The sequence below is a fragment of the Gorilla gorilla genome, chromosome 3 (genome assembly GCF_029281585.2).
Source record: "Gorilla gorilla gorilla isolate KB3781 chromosome 3, NHGRI_mGorGor1-v2.1_pri, whole genome shotgun sequence".
NCBI classification, from domain to species: domain Eukaryota; kingdom Metazoa; phylum Chordata; class Mammalia; order Primates; family Hominidae; genus Gorilla; species Gorilla gorilla.
In genome coordinates, this window is record NC_073227.2 from 107687887 (window position 1) to 107707028 (window position 19142).

At 40.7% G+C, this 19142-nt stretch overlaps 1 protein-coding gene across 1 annotated transcript in view; it reads right to left on the bottom strand.

The window, feature by feature from the left end:
• HSD17B11 (hydroxysteroid 17-beta dehydrogenase 11) overlaps positions 1 to 18338 on the bottom strand; it is a 48302-nt gene extending 29964 nt beyond the window's left edge. The window contains exons 1-3 of the mRNA XM_031010323.3: positions 17620 to 18338; positions 9057 to 9164; positions 1652 to 1783 (exon numbers count right to left, since the gene is read on the bottom strand). Of these exons, the coding sequence (XP_030866183.1) occupies positions 1652 to 1783; positions 9057 to 9164; positions 17620 to 17829 (450 nt within the window). The 5' untranslated portion in view covers positions 17830 to 18338. The remainder of the gene's footprint in view (positions 1 to 1651; positions 1784 to 9056; positions 9165 to 17619) is intronic.
• Positions 18339 to 19142: the final 804 nt, after the last annotated feature.

Consider the following 19142-nt stretch of genomic DNA (forward strand, 5'->3'; position numbering starts at 1 on the left):
ATTGCTAAATTCAGCCAGGTGTGGTGGCTCATGCCTGTAATCCCAGCACTTTGGGAGGCCAACTCGGGCAGATCACTTGAGGTCAGGAGTTCAAGACCAGCCTGGCCAACATGGTGAAACCCCGTCTCTACTAAAAATGCAAAAATTAGCTGGTCATGGTGGCAGGTACCTGTAATCCCAGCTACTGGGGAGGCTGAGGCAGGAGAATCACTTGAACCCGGGAGGCAGAGGTTGCAGTGAGCCAACATCACGCCACTGTGCTCCAGCCTGGGTGACAGAGTGAGACTGTTTAAAAAAAAAAAAAATTGCTAAATTTTTATGTTCCGCAGCCCTCCACCTCTTGTTGTTGATGCTTCAGATGAAGAAACAAGTAAGATAATACCCGGCCAAGTGCAGTGGCTCACACCTGTAATCCCAGCACTTTGGGAGGCTGAGGCAGAAGAATCACTCGAACCCAGGAGCTCGAGATCAGCCTGTGCAACATAGCAAAACCTCATCTCCACAAAAAATACAAAAACTTGCTGGGCATGGTGGTGTACTCCTGTAGTCCCTGCTACTAGGGAGGCCGAGGTGGGAAGATCATTTGAGCCCAGGAAGCTGAAGCTGCAGTGAGCCAAAATCACGTCACTGCACTCCAGCCTGGGCAACACAGAGACCCTGTCTCCAAACAACAACAAAAAAAGAGACAGTAACCTACATTTGAACAAACACAAAACATAAAGATATATGTCAATAACTTGGGAATATTAGCATAAAATTACACTGCATTTTTATAAACCCCAATATTCTTTTGAGATTAATCATCCCAAACTCACATCCAAGAAAACTTTGAGGGGCCTTTTTAAGAACTGGCTATTTGGGCAATATTTGGAGACTTCAGAAACACACACGGCATATGTACATATATATAACTTCAGACCTTCAATGGTGAGGTTCACAATAAGGTTTGCAATTTTAGGGCCAGGAAATAACATGAGGCCTGAGCCTCATGCAAATTGAAAGCCAGGGCAGTGGCTCATGCCTGTAATCCCAGCACTTTGGGAGGCTGAGGCAGGCGGATCACTTGAGTCCAGGAGCTCAACACCAGCCTGGGCAACATGGTGAAACCCCATCTCTACTAAAAATACAAAACTTAGCTGGGCATGTTAATGCCTGTAGTCCCAGCTACTTGAGGGGGCTGAGGTGGGAGGATCACTTGAGCCTGGGAAGTTGGGGCTGCAGTGAGATGAGATCGCATCACTGCACTCCAGCCTTGGCAACAGAGTGAGACCCTGTCTAAAAAAGAAAAAAGAGAATCTGAAAGCAAACTGGATTCACCTTTATAAAATCACAGACGATGACTCAGATGGTCCCCAACTCCTTTATCTCTAAATAGGATCACACAGAAATGTGAGAACCTAGCTTAGAATTAAAACATATACAACACCTGACATTTATTATTAATTTATTATTGTTATTATTAATATTGTCAGTGAGGAAGAATGATAGAATTTGGTCATAGCATGAAAAATGATCTCTTTGTATAATGTTATCCCTGGTGCCTGGAGAAAACTTTAGCATTGATTTAATACTTCCTTATGTCTGCTGAAAGCCCCACTTTAATCTTTGGGATTTTCAAAAGGAACATTTTTGTAAAAGAAGCCATACTCACCCAGAAATGTGCAAGTACATTAACTTCAAAAGTCTTTTCAATCTGAGGATCTTGTGTAGCAAACAAATCTGATGTATAGACTACACCAGCATTATTTACTAAAATACTAACATCTCCAATTTCTGCCTTCACCTTCAAAAAATAAAATAAGTAAATTCATTAAGAGGTATGAGGGTAAGTTTATACACAATGGCTATTTTTTTTTTTTTTTGAGACGGATTCTTGCTCTGTTGCCCAGGCTGCAGTACAGTGGCGAAATCTTGGCTCACTGCAATCTCCACCTCCCGGGTTCAAGAGATTCTCCGGCCTCAGCTTCCCAAGTAGCAGGGACTGAAGGCTCATGCAACCACGCCACACCTGGCTAATTTTTATATTTTTAGTAGAGATTGGATTTCACCATGTTAGCTAGGCTAGTCTTGAACTCCTGATCTCAAGTGATCTGCCCACCTCAGCCTCCCAAAGTGCTGGGATTACAGGCATGAGTCACCGTTCCCGTCTTGTACGCAATGACTATTGTTTTTCGCTAGATCTGGATAAAAGTGATTTTGCAATCCATGTGTCAACAGGGGAAAAAAATCCTTTTTATTTTATGCACTTATGTCCAAAATAGATCTATCTTTAAGTGTATCAGGTGGAAATTTTCTTTTGCAATTTAGTCTCTTGACTTAGTTTTATTGACTATAGATCAAGAGGCATTTGGCTAAGTAGCATTTTTTTAAAACATTACTTCAAAAGGTAAGCAAAAAAAGTTAAATTAGGCTGGGTGCGGTGGCTCACGCCTGTAATCCCAGTATTTTGGGAGGCCGAGGCAGGTGGATCACTTGTGGTCGGGAGTTTGAGACCAGCATGAGCAACATGGAGAAACCCTGTCTCTACTAAAAATACAAAATTAGCTGTACATGGTGGCGGGCACCTATAATCCCAGCTACTCAGGAGGCTGAGGCAGGAGAATCGCTTGAACCTGAGAGGCGGAAGTTGCGGTGAGCTGAGATCGCGCCATTGCACTCCGGCCTGGGCAACAAAAGCGAAACTCCGTCTCAAAAAATAAAAGTAAAACTAATGTGGCAAAATCAGGGACTACTACAGAGAATTGTGGAAAACTGATTACACTATTAAGCTGGCCACATTTTCTATTTATTTCTGTTTATTTTCTGTTCTGTTGTTCAATCGCTCTCCATTAGGTGGCAGTAGGCTTAAGGGTGAAGAGTGGTTTCCTTGGACCTTGAGTTTGGGCTCTGCCAGTCACTGTTGGACCTTGACCAAGTTACTTAACCTCTTAAAACTTCAATTCTTCCTCTGCAAAATAGAGATACTAATACAGGTTCCTTGTGAGTCGTTGTGGAAACAAATGAAATAATGCATGTAAAGGAGCTAACACTGTATCTAGTACACACAGTAAACTGCTATTACTATCATTATAATTATTTCAAAACCATTTATACTTGTCTACAAGTAACATGTTTTAAGGTTCTCTTCTTGACCTGCTCAGGTGTCTATGAGGGTACTTAATATAGAAATATTGGCCAAATGAGGTGGCTCACGCCTCTAATCCCAGCATTTGGGAGGCCGAGGCAGGCAGATCACTTGAGGTCAGGAATTGGAGACCAGCCTGACCCACATGGTGAAACCCCATCTCTACTAAAAATACAAAAATTAGTGGGGCATGGTGCTGTACGCCTGTAATCCCAGCTACTCGAGAGGCTGAGGCAGGAGAATCGCTTGAACCCAGGAGGTGGAGGTTGCAGTGAGCTGAGATCGTGCCACTGTGCTGCAGCCTGGGTGACAGACGAGATTTCATCTCAAAAAAAAAAAAAAAAAACCCAAAAAACAAACAAAAACCCCCCAAAATACAGAAATATAAATATGAGGTAAATAATATTAAAATACATATGTGTGTTTTTCTAATATATATGCGTGGTATGTGTGTTTTCTCTTGAAAATTCTATTTTGGTATTGATCCAGAAGGAAGAACATTTGAGAAATTAAAATGGTTATGTGGAAGGGCTTATGTAAACCCTTATGGCCAGATTTCAAAGGTTGTTGCAGCTATCATTGGTGAAATGATTTCAGTTGAGGAAATATAAACAAAAGAACAAGGCTAGCTGCTAAGAGCAATAGAAGGCATCCACTGGACTGTAAAGACTATTTGTAGGCTGGGCACGGGGCTCACATCTATATTCCCAGCACTTTGGGAGGCCAAGGTGGGTGGATCACTTGAGGCCAGGAGTTCAAGACCAGCCTGATTGACATGGTGAAACTGCATCTCTATTGAAAACACAAAAATTAGGTGGGTGTGGTGGTGGGTTCCTGTAGTCCCAGCTACTCGGAAGGTTGAACTGGGAGGATTGCTTGCACCTGGGAGGTGGAGGTTGCAGTGAGCTGAGATTGCACCATTGCACTCCCGCCTGGGCAACAGAGCAAGACTCTGTCTCAAAAAGAAAGAAAAATATTTTTAAAAAAAGACTATTTGTAGGCCGGGCACAGTGGCTCACACCTGTAATCCCAGCACTTTGGGAGGCTGAGGCAGGCGGATCATGAGGTCAGGAGTTCAAGACCAGCCTGACCAACATGGTGAAACCCAGTCTCTACTAAAAGTACAAAAATTAGCTGGGCATGGTGACATGCACCTGTAATCCCAGCTGCTCAGGAGGCTGAGGCAGGAGAATCGCCTGAACCCGGGAGGCGGAGGTTGCAGTGAGCTGAGATTGCGCCACTGTGCTCTAGCCTGGGCGATAGAGCGAGACTCTGTCTCAAAAAAAAAGACTATACGCAAAAGGGAACGATTACAGGTAATGTAACTTTTTTCAAAATAATTGTTATATCTTCTGGACTCGAATATAATCAATAACTAACTCTTCAACTAAGAAAGATCATAGAATCTTGATGCTTAAGCCCTACTTTTTATAAGATTGGAGTACCATAATTCCAAGGGGTAGCAATGCAAAAATACCTTATATGAGATTTTTATGGTTCTATAAGCAACTAAGATTCTTGGGTGGATAGACCCTAGCGTCCTAATGCATTTTGTTATACACTGTGTTTCAAATGAAACCTAGCTCTATTAACAGAGTTATCATTATTTAGAGATAGTGCTACAGTGTGTTGGGGGACTGAGTGAAAAGTGGCAAATAGCCTATGAGGGGCTTTTACTTTGTTATGCATTTACATGATTTCATTATTTTTCTTATTGAATTCTCACAGTAACTCAATGAGACAGCAATTCTTATATGCTCACTTTAAAGATGAAAACATGAAACAGAATGGTTGAGTTTCATACCCAAGGTCACATGGCTATTAAAAGATGGAGCTGGGACTCTCCCAGATCTGTCTGATGTCAGAGCCCAAGACAAGCCACCCCAAACAGAAAGGAGGCCATGGGCAAAAGTCTACCAGTACTCCTGTAGGGCATCAATGTGCCATGCTGAAGGCTCTTCAGTCAGAATTGAATTTCATCAGATTATATTTACGTTAGTAAAGTGTCAAGCTAAGTTTTTTGACCCTGATCAACACCATTTATACCTATATACTATTTTATATTACCAAAGGATTTTCCCAGACACTCTTGACCCTTTCTTCATCATTGCCTATGACCTCCCCAGGATATGAATGTCTGTTTTGTATTTTTTTGTATTAATTTTGTTTTTAAATTTTTGTGGGTACATAGTAGTGTATATATTCAAGGTTACATGAGACATTTTGATACAGGCATGCAGTGCATAATTATCACATCAGGGTAAATCAGGTATCCATCCCCTCAAGCATTTATCCTTTGTGTTACAAACAATCCAATTATACTTTTAGTTATTTTAAAATGTACAATTAAATTATTATTATTAATTATTTTTTACTAACAAAAAATTCTTTATGGCTGCTCCTTGCAGAGCAGGGCTAACTCACAGGCAGTGCAACCAGAGTAGCCTATTTGTTCTATTTTTTGGTACCCATTAACCATCCCTACTTCTTCCCTACACCACCTCTACCCTTCCCAGCCTCTGGTAACCATCCTTCTACTCTCTATCTCCAAGAGTTCAATTATTTTAATTTTTAGCTCTCTCAAATAAGAGAGAATATGTTTTGCGTGTATATATATATATATATATATTTTTTTTTTTTTTTTTTTGAGATGGTGTCTTGCTCTGTTGTCCAGGCTGGGGTGCAGTGGCATGATCTCAGCTCACTACAACCTCCGCCTCCCAGGCTCAAGTGATTCTCTCACCTCAACCTCCCAAGTAGCTGGGATGTAATCCCTAATTTTTGTATTTTTATAGAGACAGGGTTTCACCATATTGGCCAGGCTGGTCTTGAACTCCTGACTTCAGGTGACCATGTTGCCCAGGCTGATCTCGAACTCCTGAGCTCAGGGGATCCACCCACCTCGGCCTCCCAAAGTGCTGGGATTATAGGCATGAGCCACGCTCCAGCAGATATATTTCTATAAAGCATTATTTGCCTCTTCTAGATACAATTGAGATGTGCTGTATATAATGGGGTTTCACTCTGCACGCATTCTCGCTTGTACCTAACTAACTACCTTAATGGCAACAAGGTCATCAGAATTACCTGGGCAGATTCCTGGATATATATATAATATTTATATTATTATATTTATATTATATAATATATATTATATATACATATATAATATGTACATATATACATATACAGCATTATATACATATACATATACATATACATCTCATATATACATATACAGCATTATATACAGCACACCTCATATATACATATATGTATTATATTACACATATTATATGTATATGTATTATATGTATATTATATATTAATAGTATAATATACTATTAGTATTATACTATACTATTATATTAGTATATAATAATAGTATATACTATTATATTAGTATATAATAGTATATACTATTATTAGTATTATACTATAGTATAATATAGTATAATAGTATAATATAGTATTAATAGTATAATAGTATAGTATAATACTATAGTATAGTATTAATAGTATATGTATATTATATGTATTACATGTATAATATATACAGCACATCTCACATATACATATAATATATATTATATATTTATATATACTATATAAGTATATAATATTTATCAGCCTGTATATATATATTACAGGTATCTGCCTGTAATCCCAGCTACTCGAGAGGCTGAGGCAGGAAAATTGCTTGAACCCAGGAGGCGGAGGTTGCAGTGAGCCAAGATCACGCCACTACACTCCAGCCTGGGTAACAGAGCAAGACTCTGTCTCAAAAAAAAAAAACGTTCTGATACTAAAATGATACTAAAATGGCCACCTCAAAACAGCTACTTCAAAATATCTGATTCTCAGCTTGCTTTCATTATTAAGAAATATACAAATCCCAGCACTTTGGGAGGCCAAGGCGGGCGGATCGCGAGGTCAGGAGATCGAGACCATCCTGGCTAACATGGTGAAAGCCCGTCTCTACTAAAAATACAAAAATTAGCCATGCGTGGTGGCGGGCATCTGTAATCCCAACTACTCCAGAGGCTGAGGCAGGAGAACTGCTTGAACCCAGGAGGCGGAGGTTGCAGTGAGCCAAGATCACGCCACTACACTGCAGCCTGGGCAACAGAGCAAGACTCTGTCTCAAAAAAAAAAAAAAAAAAAAAAGAAAAAGAAAAGAAAAGAAAAAAAGAAAAAAAGTTCTGATACTAAAATGGCCACCTCAAAATAGCTACTTCAAAATATCTGATAATGGGCTAGGCGCGGTGGCTCACGCCTGTAATCCCAGAACTTTTGGAGGCCGAGGGAGCAGATCACGAGGTCAGGAGATAGAGACCATCCTGGCTAACACGGTGAAATCCTGTCTCTACTAAAAATACAAAAAAATTAGCCAAGCGTGGTGACAGGCGCCTGTAATCCCAGCTACTCCGGAGGCTGAGGCAGGAGAATGGGGTGAACCCGGGAGGCGGAGCTTGCAGTGAGCCGAGATCGCACCACTGCACTCCAGCCTGAGTGACAAAGCTAGAGCTAGACTCTATCTCAAAAAAAAAAAAAAAAAAAAAAAAAAAAAAGAAATCAGGCCAGGTGTGGTGGCTCACGCGTGTAATCCCAGCACCTTGGGAGGCCAAGGAGGGTGGATCACTTGAGGTCAGGAGTTCCAGACCAGACCACCCTGGCCAACATAGTGAAACCCCATCTCTACAAAAACACAAAAATTAGCCCGGCATGATGGCACGCGCCTGTAAGCACAGCTACTCGGGAGGCTGAGGCAGGAGAATCGCTTGTGAACCTGGGAGGCGGAGCTTGCAGTGAGCTGAGATCACGCCACTGCACTCCAGCCTGGGCGACAGAGTGAGACTCCATTTCAAAAAAAAAAAAAAAAAAGAACTCAAACCTAAAATTCCATAAACAAACAGGTTCTCAAGTCTTGCTGAATCACACTCTTTATACTGCACTGAATTAGAATATCCAGGGGTAAGGTCCAGGAATGTGTATTTTAAGGAATCTGCCCAGGTAATTCTGATGACCTTGCTGCCATTAAGGTATTTAGTTAACAGGTAGAAGCGAGAATGCGTTCAGAGTGAAACCCCATTATATACAGCACATCTCAATTGTATCTAGAAGAGGCAAATAATGCTTTATAGAAATAGATCTGCTGGGAGCGTGGCTCACACCTATAATCCCAGGACTTTGGGAGGCCGAGGTAGGTGGATCCCCTGAGCTCAGGAGTTCGAGATCAGCCTGGGCAACATGGTGAGACCCCGTTTTCTACCAAAAATACAAAAAATTAGCTGGCGTGGTGGCACACACCTGTGGTCCCAGCTACTTGGGAGGCTGAGGTGGGAGGATTGCTTGATTCTGGGAGGTGGAGGTTGCAATGAATTGAGATCATGCCGCTGCACACCAACCTGGGTAACAGAGTGAGACCCCCATCTCAAAAAAAAAAAAAAAAGAGAGAAAAGAAAAGAAATAGATCTATCTACAATAAAAACCTGATAAAGAATAGCTTTATTGTAACTTTCTAACCCAATTCTATGAATGGGCTTCAGAAGACCCTGTCAGCAATTCTGCAAGTGTCATCCAGGCATAGTTACCTATATGAGCATCATGGGTGAGATGAAGGTGCATGGGATGCAGGGTGGATGCATTTGAGGCCCTGCCTTCAACCAACTGAAAGAAAATCTCTGGAAGTGGAGCCCAAGAGTATATATATATATTTTTAACAACTCCCTGGAAAATTCCAGAACATACTAATATTTGAGAGGTTCAGTTCTCAGTTCTAGTTTTGGGTTTGCTATGAGCTAGTTCTATAACCTTGGTCAAATAACAACATTTCTCAGGTACTTCATCTATATCATGTACAGACTGGGTCATCTCCAAAACACCTCCTAGCTCTAACATGATATGATTCTAACTAAACACAACATTTCACCTTCTTTGCAGAGCTGTAAATATCTTCTCGGTTGCTGCAGTCTACCACAAAGGTATGAACCTTGGCACCCAGTCCCTTGCATTTGGCAGCTGTTTCCTCCAGTCCATGCTAGAAAAAGCAAAAAAGAGGGCAAGTTAATAATTGATATGAACATATTATATCGACAGCTGAAAATAATTAAAAATAATTTTTAAAAAGTAGTGAGATTCTTTCCATTTGAATTGGGCAAGATTGTTAACAACACATTTTTGGCAAGTATATAGGCACATTTTGCTTTTAGTATTTTGACTAGCTTCTTTTATTTGGAGCTGAATTTAAAGCAAGCTTCTTAAAAGAAGATAAAAATCTTAAAATACTAGTTTTTATATTTATGAACTTTGAATACTTTGTGAATGTTGGTATCTCTGTGTATTCCATATCAGGCTTTAAAAAATATAACATTAAACTTTTTTCCATGTCATTAAAAACTATTCATGGATGTCAGTTTACTGTCTGCAAAAGAAATAATGAGTTAACCACAGTTCATTAAACCAGTTGTTCTTTCAGCATTTTAATGTGAAGGTCATATTCACTGAGCTTAGAAAAACCTTGACACAAATATGAATGAGGTAGAGTCCCGACCCCAAGAAGTTCTCTGTGTAGTAGAAAGAAACATAAGTATCATAGTTAAGTAGGACCACATAATACTGTTATTGTTTTGATAATAAAGGATTGAATATTGGCAGTTTCAACCTAATACATTGTGATGAGTATCACAGCAGAGTTCTATACAGGGAGTTATAGAGAGGGGCACACAATACAATTCCAGCAGTGGTTTGCCATGCCCTTTCACTTGCTTTCCCCAGGGTGAAAGGACACATCAGGCAGGGTGTGGGCAATGACAGATAGGAGATTGGTCTTGTGGAAACCACTAGTAGGATTAGTGTTGCTGGATGGATCATAAAGTTCAAGGCCAGCAGAAGTTCAGATTAAGGTCCCACATGTCATATTAAGATTTATCAAAAAATGAATGAGGAGCCACTGATTAAATTATAGTGTCAGGTTTATGTGTCATATTGATTATTTTGGCTGATGTATGGAGGGTGGATTTTAGGGGTCAACACTGGAGGAAGAAAAAAACTGAGAGGCAGTTACAGTGATTCAGGTAATAGATGACACAAACTTGGATTGTGGCACTAGTAGAAAAAATGTAGAGGAAAGAATATCCTTTAAAATATATGTTTAGAAGGTAAAATCAGTAAGACTTGGTGAGTAGATGAGGAAGGATGGGGAGGAGCCACATCTGACATCTTTGCTTTCTAGTTTTGGTAGCTGGCAAGATCACACTGCCACATGTCAGACAGAGATGACAGCAAATTTGAGGAAAAGGGGTTATGAGTCCAATTTGGGGCACCAATTTTGAGTCAACTTAAGTTTAGGATCATACCATTGGGGTTTTTTGTTGTTGTTGTTATCTTTGCTTGTTTGCTTTTGGCCAATTTTTGCCTTTTTTTTTTTTTTAACGTTTAAGAGAATGTCTCAAAAGATATTTTGGATGAAGATCTAGTCTGTGCACTGTGCAGGCCAAGTATTAGGTTGGTGGGAAAGTAATTGCTGTTTTTGCCATAGCTTAATGACAAAAACTGCAATTACTTTTGCATCAACCTAATAATTGTCAACTAATGCACTAATGGGCAGACCCTAGGAGGACTCATACATTTATCCACAGACAGGATGGTGAATCAGTGTACACATTTGTAAATGGCAACTAATGTTGGAAAGGCCAAGTCTGGACAGCTGTGGGGAGAATTAGTAGCTTGCATAGTGAAACTGTTATGATAATAAAGGGAAACAAGTTCTTTTTCAGCTGCGGGAAGTCAGGGACCCCGAATGGAGGGACCGGCTGGAGCCGCGGCAAAGAACATAAATTGTGGAGATTTGATTTTAATATGGACATTTATCAGTGCCCAAATAATACTTTTATAATTTCTTATGCCTATAATCTCTTAATCCTGTTATCTTCATAAGCTGAGGATGTATGTCACCTCGGGACCACTGTGATAATTGTGTTAACTGTACAAATTGATTGTAAAACGTGTGTTTGAACAATATGAAATCAGTGCACCTTGAAAAAGAACAGAATAACAGTGATTTTTAGGGAACAAGGGAAGACAACCATAAGGTCTGACTGCCTGTGGGGTGGGGCAAAAAGATCCATATTTTTCTTCTTGCAGACAGCCTATAAACGGATGTGCAAGTAGAAGAGATATTGCTAAATTCTTTTCCTAGCAAGGAATATTAACATTAATACCTTGGGAAAGGAATGCATTCCTACGGGGAGGTCTATAAACGGCTGCTCTGGGAATGTCCATCCTATGCAGTTGAGGTAAGGACTGAGATACGCCCTAGTCTCCTGCAGTACTATCAGGCTTATTAGGGTGGGGAAAAACTTTGCCCTGGTAAATCTGTGGTCAGACTGGTTCTCTGCTCTCGAACCCTGTTTTCTGTTGTTTAAGATGTTTATCAAGACAGTATGTGCACCACTGAACATAGACCCTTATCAGTAGTTCTGCTTTTTGCCCTTTGAAGCATGTGATCTTTGTACCTACTCCCTGTTCTTACACCCCCACCCCTTTTGAAACTCTTAATAAAAACTTGCTGGTTTTGAGGCTCAGGGGCAACATGATATGTGATGTCACCCCCAGCGGCCCAGTTGTAAAATTTCTCTTTATACTGTCTCTCTTTATTTCTCAGCCGGCTGACACTTATGGAAAATAGAAAGAACCTACATTGAAATATTGGGGGCAGGTTCCCCCAATATTTTTCTTTTACTGAAATCTCCCTCACAAACTGTAGTATACTCTCATGAGGAACTCTTATTCCTCAAGGGACATCAACATCTCAGGTAAACTTTATTTTGCTCTCCCATACTTAACCAGCAGCTTTTGGCATTTCCTTTTACAAGTATTTTATTAATCTTGTATACACATATGATAGATTATTCAGCCTTAAAAAGAAATGAATTTCTGACACATGCTACACGTACAACCTTCATTATGCCAAATGAAATAAGCCAGACACAAAAAACAAATACCATATGAATGTACTTATATGCAGTACCCAGAGTATCATATTCATAGAGACAGAAAATAGAATGGTTGTTGCCAGGCCCTGGCGAGAGAGAGGGCTGGGGAGATATATTTTTTTAATGGGTACAGATTTTCATCTTGGGAAGATGAAAAATTTCTGGAGAGAAATAGAAGAGATCACTGCATAATAAGGTAAATGTACTTAATGCCACTAAACTGTACACTCAGAAATGGTTAAAATGGTGTGTTATGTCATATATTTTACCATATTTTAAAAAGTTTTTTAAAAGTATATTGTATTGGCCAGGTGCGGTGGCTTACACCTGTAATCCCAGCACTTTGGGAGGCTGAGGTGGGCAGATCACAAGGTCAGGATTCTGGGAACAGCCTGGCCAATATAGTGAAACCCTGCCTCTACTAAAAATATAAAAAATTAGCTGGGTGTGGTGGTGGGCACCTGTAATCCTAGCTACTTGGGAGGCTGAGGCAGGAGAATCACTTGAATCCGGGAGGCAGAGGTTGCAGCAAGCCAAGATTTTGCCACCGCACACCAGCCCAGGCAACAGTGCGAGACTCTATCTCAAAAAAAAAAAAAAAATATTGTATTGATTGGGTCTTCTCTTTTTTGAAAAAATATATTTCCTTACACGAACAAATTTTATAATAAAAATTTATGTCCCATTTATTCTGTTTTCAGAGATTTGCTTATTACTGGTTGGCTTTCTGTAACCACCAAGCAACTAACCACCACTCCACTCTGTGGAGGCAAAGATACCCTTCTTTCACATCTGCTGTCTCACTTTTGCCCTGTTTCCTTGGTCTTCCTCATTTAGGTTGGTCTGCTTTCCACACCTTCTGAATTGTGAAACTTTTTTTTTTTTTTTTCTGAGATGGAGTCTCGCTCTGTCACCCAGCCTGGAGTGCAATGGTGCAATCTTAGCTCACTGCAGCCTCTGCCTTCCCGGTTCAAGTGATTCTCCTGCCTCAGCCTCCCTAGTAGCTGGGATTACAGGCATGCACCACCACACCCATCTAATTTTTATATTTTTAGGAGAAACGGGGTTTCACCATGTTGCCCAGGCTGGCCTTGAACTCCTGGCCTCAAGTGATCCTCCCATCTCGGCCTCCCAAAGTGCTGGGATTACACGGGTGAGCCACTGCACCCAGCCGGTGCAACAAATTGAAGTTCTAAATTCCTCCAGAAAAAATTCCGGACAGTGCCCTGTAGATAGTTGGTAAGAAATAAAAAATAAGCAGATCTTCAAGAAAAAATGAATTCTTCCTTTAAAATGTTTTGCAGCACAGTACAATCGCTCATAACTCTTCAAGATTTCCCTTGGTAACTTTTTTCAAATATATTTGTCTATTGCTACAACTAAGACCTTTACACCCATTACCTTGATTACTAAAAACTGAAAAACTTTTTAAATTACGCCCATTATTCTTTCAGTTATTCATTAATTCAGTTTTTCATTCAACAAATAGTCTTTGAGCATATACTATATGCTCACCACTTACTGTAAATTTTTCTTTCCAAACTAGTATTTTAGGAGAAAGGGTCTCCCTGTTGCGCAGGTTGAGTGCAGTGGCTATTCACAGGCATGATCCCTCTACTGAACAGCACCAGAGCTCTGACCTGTTCCGTTTCCAACCTGGCTGGTTCACCCCTCCTTAGACAACTTGGTCTCCTTCACGCCCACCGCCAGGAGGTACCATATTGATTCTGAACTTATGAAGACATGCAGAGTGCACCACAGTCCAGAACTCCCGGCCTCAAGCAATCTTGCTGCTTCAGCCTCCTGAGTAGCTGGGGCTACCGAAGCATGCCACCATGCCTGGCTACAAACTATTCTAACCAAGCATGGGAATGAGAATAGTCAAGAAGTGATAGATTATCACAAAGCAGAATGAATAATTCCCATTATCAGTCTCAGTGGAACGACAAAGCTGACACCACCATTAATTCTTCCCTAAATTAACATATGGTACATGTGGACACTGCTGCCCTCATTACATGGATGACTCTAAGAGATTGTCTTTGTACTCTAGGTGAAAGGGCCCTCCGTTTGGCCCCTCCCTGCCCTGCCAGCTAGATCTCATAACAATCAAACACCACTCCACTTTCTTCCTCATTCTCCAGCTATTCACCAGCCCAAGAGCTTCACATCTCCAGTTTCTGCTACCTGGACTGCTCCAAATCCCCACCCTGTCCTTTCCCAATCAGGTTTAGTGGTTCTCAGCCTTCTATAATTTCAAATCTATAAAAAGGCAAGAAAAATAGAGTGGGATGTGTATACCGAACTAGGATTGCCAAACTTTTGGCCAAATAAGGACACTCAAAACTAACAAAATGACCCTCATATGTTATCATGTAATTTCATTAACAAATATATTTTTTACCCACAAAAAGTAGGAAGGATATAATCTCAAAATAAAATATAGATTATTTAAATTAAACTAATTTAACCTAATAAAAACTCACTACATTGTCCTCAATTTTTCTGACCATTACTCCGAATCTCTGCTACTGCCAACCCGGTTCAACAGTCCCCATCATTTCATCTCATGCCTGGATTATCACAGTAGTCTCTTACTTTACTTGTTCCTTCCATCTTTTCTCCTCTTACATCTCTCCTAAGCCCAGCAGCTGGAGGATCCTCTTCAACAGGAATTACCCTCAAAACCCTTCATTGACTCCCCAGAGTAAAAAGCCAAAATACAGGAAATTTTATCATCTGTAGCTCCAGCCCCTTAAATCTCTACACCGGTACTGTCTCATAGAAATATAACACAAGCCATGTATATAATTTTAATCTTTCTAGTAGTCACACCAAAAAAAAAAAAATCTAGTGGTATATTTTATTTAACCCAATATATCTAAGTAATTATCATTTCAACATGTATACTATATAAAAATTATTAACACAAAATTCTACATTCTTTTCTTCATACTAAGTCTGCAAAATCCAGTGTGTATTTCCACTCACAGTGCATCTCAAATCAGACTGGCCACATTTTGAAAGGCTCAAGAGCCACAAGAGGCTAGGGGCTACTGCCTACCACTGTGTTGCACAGAGTAGATCTAGACCTTTCTTGTGCTTCTCTCCCTTGCCTCAGTCTATGCCAGGCTTTGCATTTGCTGATCCCTCCCTGCAGGACTCACTGTGCTCTCAGCTTCTTCTGATCTTGATTCAATTATCTCCATCTCAGTGGGGCCTTCCTGGCCACCACTGTAAAGTCAACACTCCCCTCCTACCCTCCCCACCATATACAGTCTTTTACCTACTTTCACCTTTTATTTTTTTCTTTATGCTTAACACCATCTAACGATTATACATTTTATTATACAGTGTGGCATACTGCCCCTAGCTCATGAGGCTCATGTCTTCCTCAGTGCTATATCCTCAGTTCTGCATTAGAACAGTGCCTAACAGATAATAGGTGCTCAATAAATATTTGTTGGATAAATGCATGTCACTGAAGATCAGAGAAAATTTTGTACAAACCAGCACTGGACATTGGAAGTCATTAACCTAACTCTTACCTATATTTAAATTTTAGCTTAAACCACACTTTGTCAAGGAATAATAAGAACACTGCAGTGTGTTTACCTTATACCACACTGTGCTAAATGCTTTGTGTGCATTATCTCATATCATACTGCCAGCCTTTTGAGGTAGGTATTGTTATTTTATCCATTTTGCAGAAAAGGAACTAAAGCTGTGGAAAAGTTGAGTAAGTTACCCAATCAGAAAAGGAAAGCTCAGATGTGTCTGACTATATCACCATGCCAGACCTTGACCATGCTGGTCCAGGCTGGACCTGGGTTGTATTTTTCATTGCACTTGTAATTACTTTATTTTTTATTTATTAATTTAATTAATTTACTTATTTTTAAGAGAGAGTTTTGCCTTGTTGCCCAAGCTGGAATGCAATGGCATGATCTCGGCTCACTGCAACCTCTGCCTCCCAGGTTCAAGCAGTTCTCCTGCCTCAGCCTCCCGAGTAGCTGGGATTACAAGTGCACGCCACCACGCTCAACTAATTTTTTGTATTTTTGGTAGAAATGGGGTTTCACCATGTTAGCCAGGCTGGTCTTGAACTCCTGACCTCAGGTCATCTGCCTGCCTCGGCCTCCAAAAGTGCTGGGATTACAAGTGTGAGCCACCGCATCCAGCCTGCACTTGTAATTACTTAATGTCCATTTTCCCTACTAGACTGAGGTCATGGAACCTTATTTTCTGTTTGTCACCCTATCCCTAATGTCTAAGCAGCAGACAGTCATTATTTGTTGATTGCTGTCTTCATCAGCCACTCACTGGGTTAACCCTCATTTAACTTCACATCCTTTAAATTATTGTTTACAGCATTGCATGTCAACTAGTATGTAATGGATAATGTTTCAGGCCATCAGGTATCTTCTAGAAACCCCTTTGTTCATCTACCAAAGGTCAAATAAAAGGTTGGATTCTAGGTCCTCTTCTCCTCCCTAAGCCACACCTACACTTGTCCTAGGTAAAAAATTACATTGAAAGTTTTTTTCCCTTTTATTGTTTTTACTAAAAGATGCTTTCCCGCCACTCCTTCAGTATCACAGGTCAAACGTGGTAAAAAATGTTTTTAAAAAAAATTTGAGACAGGGTCTCACTCTGTCACCCAGGCTGGAGTGCAGTGGGGCGTTTACAGCTCACTGCAGCCTCCACCTCAGCCTCCCGGAAAAGATGCTTTTTAAAATTACTCTTGGCAATAACTATGGCAATGTAGCATTGGTTTCTGTTGAGTATAATCTTTTTTTTGTTTGTTTTTTGAGACGGAGTCTAGCTCTGTCGCCCAGGCTGAAGTGCAGTGGCGCCATCTTGGCTCACTGCAACCTCCGCCCCCGGGGTTCCCGCCATTCTCCTGCCTCAGCCTCCCCAGTAGCTGGGACTACAGACGCCCGCCACCACGCCCGGCTAATTTTTTTTTTTTGTATTTTTAGTAGAGACGGAGTTTCACTGTGTTAGGATGGTCTCGATCTCCTGACCTCGCGATCCGCCTGCCTCGGACTCCCAAAGTGCTGGGATTACAGGCGTGAGCCACCGGCGAGTATAATCTTTTAAACCACTTTTCTCATTAACAGTAAGTAGTACTTTCTCTTAATAGGTACAAGCTTCTTACTCTTTCAATATATAGCTAAAACGATTGCTTTTTCCCTATTTTTAAAATAGAGGGATCAATGAAATCAGGTTCAGGAAAAAATTATGAGTTATCCTTAGGGCAAAAATGGGGATCAATTTACAAATGGGGCAGTAACTGGGACTATTATAACCTCTAGGTCTGTTTATCATGTGATCATACAACATATTAATTCATGCCCTCCCATCTGCAAAATGGCAATACTAATTTTTTTTTCCTCCCTGCTTTGCAGAGATGAGGTAAAGGGTGGTTGCCAGCAAAATGCAGACACATCCACAAATTAAAGGTACCAGAAAGTAAAACATAGTAAACACTGTTACCTTATTTATATCCCAGAGAACCAGCTTGCTTTTAAGTTTAGCAAATTCATAGGCAGTTAGTCTCCCAATTCCATGCCCAGCTCCTGTAATCAGCACGATTTCGCCGGTGACTGATTTTCTCCTCTTAGGAATAAAAAGCTTCACGAAAGACTCTAGGGAGCAGACGATCAGTAACGGGAGAAGCAGGAGGACGTCCAGAAGAAATTTCATCCTTTTTGTGGCTGCGAGCGTTTGGTGTGTTTTTTTTTTTTTTTTTTTTTTTTTTTTTTACCAATCACTCTAAACTGCTTTTAGAGGGTTGCTCGATCTAACACCAGAAAGAGTAGGGGCGAGAGCAAGGAGGAACTTCCCTATCAAAGAAAAACAACTCCGAAACCGTTCCTTCCGCTGGGCTGGGCTTTGTTGGTCTTTCGCAATTGGCTCGGGCTGCAGTGCTTGCTAGCTCAGAGATCTGGGAGGGACGAAGTCCAGACCGGAGCAAAGCTTCCTAGTTCTGCTTTGCGCAGCCCCCACGCGGTGTGTGGCCGCGATTGTCTTTTACACCACTTTCTCCCGGTGTCGTGAGCCGGCCTTGGAGGGTTAGTTGCTCACTTGTTTTCCTAAATTGGATAAGTTCCAAGGATAACCGACAGTGTCCACAGGCCAGATGCTTCTTTCATAGTTGAAGGTTGCTTATCACTAGATAGGGGGTGCCGCTGGGCGCGGCGGCTCTCGCCTGTGATCCTGGCACTTTGAGAAGCCCTGGCGGGAGGATCGCTTGACCCCAGGAGTTCGAGATCAGCCTGAACAACATAGGGAGACCCCCGGTCTCTTTTTTTTTTTTTTTTTTTAATTAGCCAAGCGTAATGGCGTGTGCCTGTAGTTCCAGCTACTCGAGAGACTGAGGCACAGGAATTGCTTGAGTCCAGGAGGTGGAGGCTACAGTGAGCGAAGATCGCGCCACTGCACTCCAGCCTGGACGAAGAGGCCAGACCTTGTCCTAAAAAACAAAAACTAGATAGAGGATGCAAATGTAGATTCCTATCTTAAAGGATCCTGAAAAGACCAATCGTTCTGCTTCCAGCTGAGAAATTGCGCTACATCACATTTTAGTTTGAACTAAGCATGATTTCTGGAAGACAGGGGAAATTTTGACTGTTCAAGGACAGAAAATCAAGCGCCAGAAAAAATTGTTATCGTATTAAAGGGATTGTTTCCACAAGAAAGAAGAGTATATTTGAATAATCATTTTTCACTTGACCTATTAGAGTTTGAAAATAAAAAATATATATTGTACTTTAGGAATTTTATCTTTATTCAAGTGAATAAATAGCAAATCATTTAGCCTAAAGATTACCTATGTAACATTTGGTTTTGTAGCCTATATAAATGGGTATTCAGTATATGTTAACTAGTGACTTGAAAAAATTCTAGAGATTGGTTACTGGAAGAAAAGACCTAACTAGGGCTTGTGTCCAGTAAGAGCTTAATAATGGTATTGCATGCATTTTTTCCAACTCATTTTTGACAGACATTGAATTTGG